The 4385-nt window shown below is 50.6% G+C and overlaps 1 protein-coding gene across 1 annotated transcript in view; it reads left to right on the top strand.

Annotated features, from left to right (window-relative positions):
* Nucleotides 1-872: 872 nt before the first annotated feature.
* Tmem255a (transmembrane protein 255A) overlaps nt 873-4385 on the top strand; it is a 49956-nt gene continuing 46443 nt past the window's right edge. The window contains exon 1 of the mRNA XM_048336043.1: nt 873-1022. Within this exon, the coding sequence (XP_048192000.1) occupies nt 965-1022 (58 nt within the window). The 5' untranslated portion in view covers nt 873-964. The remainder of the gene's footprint in view (nt 1023-4385) is intronic.

Genomic DNA, 4385 nt, shown 5'->3' on the forward strand with positions numbered 1-4385 from the left:
CTATAAAATAGGGTTGTTGATAATTCCCCTTTCTTCCTTACATGGCTGCTATGCTGAGAAAATGAGATCTTTGATATAAAAGCACTTTGAGCAAAAATACTAAGGGGTGCTGATACAGGGTCATATATGCTTTAGCAGACTCTCCCTTTGGCTCTTAGGGTGCTGTTGGTTCTGGACTTCTCAGATCTAGTGAATAGGGCTGTGTTCTCTTTCTCTTCGTATCTGCATAATTTTATACACTCCGGTCACATCCCTTCCCAGCCTTCATCATTCTAGACTAAAGAGTCTGCATTTGTTTAATCTATCTTCATAAGACAGTCTCCCTCCACCATCCTCTTGATTATACAGTGGCCCTTCTCTGGATCATCTCCAGCTCCATTATGTCATTCTGGAAGACCAGACCTGCACAAATGTGTGTGTGTGTGTGTGTGTGTGTGTGTGTGTGTGTGTGTGTGTGTGTGTGCATGTGTTCCTCAGCTCTGAATCTCTGATTCTGTCTCCTCCCCAATTATAAATCCTATAACAAGATGATTGCCCAAGACCCTCTCCTCAAGCTACAGGGTAGGCAGATTGCCCCCAGGCTGAAGCCTTTTTTCTTTCTCTGTGCAGCCCTGGCCCCAAGGGACTAAAACAGCTCCCTGTCTGGCTTAGGAAGCTGGGAGGTGGATAACTAGGATGGGGAGGCCGGGAGGGAGGGGGGGTCTTGCGCAAGCGCATGCTGCTGCTTGGACTGCCAATGCTGCTGCCTCCTGGAGCAGAGGGAGGCAGAAGAGGAGGGAGGGAGAGGAGGGGAAGGGAGGGGGAGGCGGCACTTGGGCTGCAGCTCTCAACCAGAGGCAGTCTCTCTCCGCTCTCAGGAGGGACGAGGAGAAGCAGCCGCGGAGTAGGATGCTCTGCGGGGCGCCCTGAGCTGGGGGCGCTTGAAGCATTTTAGGGGACTGGGGCAAACGGGACAGATTTCACCATGCATCAGTCCCTGACTCAGCAACGATCCAGCGACATGTCCCTGCCTGATTCCATGGGTAAGTCTAGCCGCCCTTCCTCCGGGCGGCGTCAGCAAGGAGTGCGCTGCCCTCTGGACTGCGAGCTCCTGGCTGTCCGGAAAGCTAGACAACCAGAAACTAGGGGGGGTCCATGCATCCCAGTATTGAAGGTGGTGGACCAGAACCCCAGGGGAACTGCCTGTCTGTGGCGGGTGGGCAACGCGCGGATGTTGAGATGCCAGGCTTGTGTGTGAGTCCTTGCCCTGGAGTGCGGGTGTGTGCGTGAGTCTACAGACTTACAGCCCATGGTCAATCTTAGCAGTCTCGGGATCAAAACACTTCCCCTTCAATCTTCGCTTTTGATTTCCGTACGATGTTGTCTCTTTGCAAAGTCCTCCTCACTTCTAAGAGCTCAGGAACTAAGAGATAACTAGACGAAGCAGGGTCTTCGCCCATTTCCCAACTCTCTAGAAGCGGCCCTGAAATTTTGAGCTGCGTGCGCGAGGGCGGGGGTGGGGCTTTGCACCTTGTTGATGGGGGGGGGGGTGGTTGCGCAACCCTAGGGGCTGGGGGTTGGGGAGTCAGAAAGCAAAGGGGACCAGAGGAGAATTCCCTAGGAATCCCTCCACACAGTCTAACGCTGTTGTCTGCAGTAGCATGATTAACATTCCTTGAATTTGGATTCCGACTCCGCTCTAAATGCAAGGAATGTGCGTGAATGTGGACAATGCGGGGGGGGGGGACGAGAAAGAAGATCGACCGCCAACCCGCGCATCTTCGGAAGTCGCGCTTTTTCTCCCCGAGGGGAATGGAGGGGGAGGGGCACCCTTCCACACCTTTCCTCGTGAAAACTGGGGACTGAGATGTTCAGGCAGCAACTTGGCTGCTCCTGTAGCCTGCTTTTTTTTATTTTTTGGTAGTTAACAAACAAATACCAAACTCAGTTCCCTTCAGCTGTTAGGCATCTTCCCAAGCCGAGTGATTTCACTGGGCGGAGAAATTAATTTAGAACCCTGGAGAGCGGGAGGGGATTGTGGGACGATGATCCCACCTAATCTTAAAATGTGCCTCGGATACACTTCAATAAAATCTTCTCTCCTTTCCAATACACTTTACAGTCTGCAAACCCCTGCTCCCTAATTCCTTCGCTCTGGTCTACTCAGGATGTCTGCGAAGAATTTGCGGGAACAGCTGTAGGGGGAGGGGACTGGGAGAAGGTTGATTCCCCCACTGCCTGCAAAAGGCTCCGTCGCAACAAAATTCGTTGCCGAAAGCCCCCCCCCCCCGCCCTCCCGCAAGTGCGATCTCCTTGCTAGTGGGGCAGATACGTATTTTATTATTTGTGTCTGTTCCATTTAAGAGCGGCTCTTTTCACTTGTTATAAGGGCATCGTTGTTCACAATGCAAATGAGGCCAAGGACTCGGGTCCGAATCTAGAGTCCAGCAGTCTCTCTACCCCTCCCCCCCACACACTATATACACACACACACACACACACACACACACACAGTGCACTCCTTACCTCGGCCAGCTGTGGCACCAACATAGCCTTAGCTCCCACCCCCCACCCCCTGCCCCATGCCAAGCTGTTGCACGGAGAGTAGACAGAAGAGTGCAAGCAGGTTGCGCAGCTCCCATTCCAGCTGCGGGTGACAACCACCTGCAAGCCAAACCTCCCCATCCTGGGCCGCCTGAATGCGATGAGTGGGCAGATTAAAGCCTAGGGCTTCAAACGTTGCTACTTGATACTCTTCTGTGGGCTGCAAAACAAGATGAAGAGAGTTCTTTCTGGAACTCCCGGGGATCCTCAGCCAATCTTGGGTTTCTTCAAAGGTCTGCGCAACAAGAAGCTGAGTGGGTTTTGCCCAGTCCAGACACAACGCTGCACACAAACAAGCATAGATCTCACATAGACACGGATCCTTCATCATGCATACAGCTCCTTTAAAGTCCGCAGTCGAACCACACTAGCAGATTCCTAAGTAGAGTGGTAACCCTGGATTCCCCAGTTTCGACTGGGGAGTCTCCCTGGACCAGGAGTTCCCTGGCGCTGGTCCCGTTCAACCCAGGCCTGAATCAGCATCTAAGATACTTAGGAGCTACTCCCACTTAACTCAGTTCTGGCAACTTCACTTCTGGCTGCTTGCAGGGAGGGGGAGAGCCGGTGGGTGGGTTAGTGTTTCAGCCTGCAAGGGCAGCATTTCTGAGGGGGTTCCTTGTACAAAAAAACGAAAAACAAACAACAAAAAAACACAGCAGCAGGCAGAAATTGAACACACACACACACACACACACACACACACACACACACACACACACATTGCACCAAGGTGCTTGCCCACTGCATTTGTTAGTTGCCTGGGGGTTAGCTCAGAGCGGAGCAGGAGCGCTGCAGCTATCAAGATGGTAATATAACTCTTGCGCCCCTCCATTCTCTCTCAAGAAACCCCTCTATTCCATTTTGGCGACAGCGCCCCCAGGGGCTAAGGAACCTTTATTACAGCCAGCCATTCCTTCACTCCCCACTAACACAGTTTTATTTCACTGGGGAGGCCTTAGAAGTCCTGTTCAAAGCACTGGCTACAGAGGTGGACTTGATGGATTTCAGCAGCTCTAAGGAAATTTTTAAGGGATTGATTGATAGGGCTTTGAGATGTGTGGGTAGCCACCTGTTTCCGAGGATGCTCAAGGCTGAGAGTTTCTGGGATCCTCTTTTGTGTGACAAAGCTGATTCAGATAAGCAAAGTCTAACTGGCTCAAAAGATCAACTCTAAAAATTATCAGTCATCAGGAACATGCTGTACAGAAAAAATACTGGCCTCCATCTTTACTGAACCCCAATAAAGATTGAACATTCTACTTACTCTCTTGGGAGGGGAAAAAACAAGAATATGCTTAAGATCAGTAGGAGTAGGCAGAGACATGATCCTGTCTTATTAGCAATTCATACTGGTGGACATCATATGACTTGTGGATCAGACCCACAGTTCCAATTGTAATTATAGCAATTACCTTTAATACACTTACTAAGTGAGGTATCTAGGAAATGAAAGATCTGAAATAATGGATGGTTAGACTATGGTGAGCTTGAAAAGCCTATGGAAAATGTGAGTTTTGAGCAGGTTTCAAATGAGGGAAGAAATTGATTAAAATGGAGAAGGCTCTAGGGTAGGAGTTTAATTGGGGAGGGCACTCAAAGGAGAGACAAGTGGGTTGAATTTGGAAGGGTAGAGATAACAAATATTTGGGTGCTGTAGAGCACAGCATCCTGGTCTTAAGAAGTGTGTGATGGAGGTGGGGCACTGCAGACAGGGAGGGCTGCAGTAGATCTGCGGGAAGGCTGTTGGGGGCAGGCAACAGCAATGAGATTCAGAAGCTCACTGCTGTTGATTGCAGGAGTTG

Source organism: Perognathus longimembris, chromosome 28 (genome assembly GCF_023159225.1).
Source record: "Perognathus longimembris pacificus isolate PPM17 chromosome 28, ASM2315922v1, whole genome shotgun sequence".
Taxonomy (NCBI): domain Eukaryota; kingdom Metazoa; phylum Chordata; class Mammalia; order Rodentia; family Heteromyidae; genus Perognathus; species Perognathus longimembris.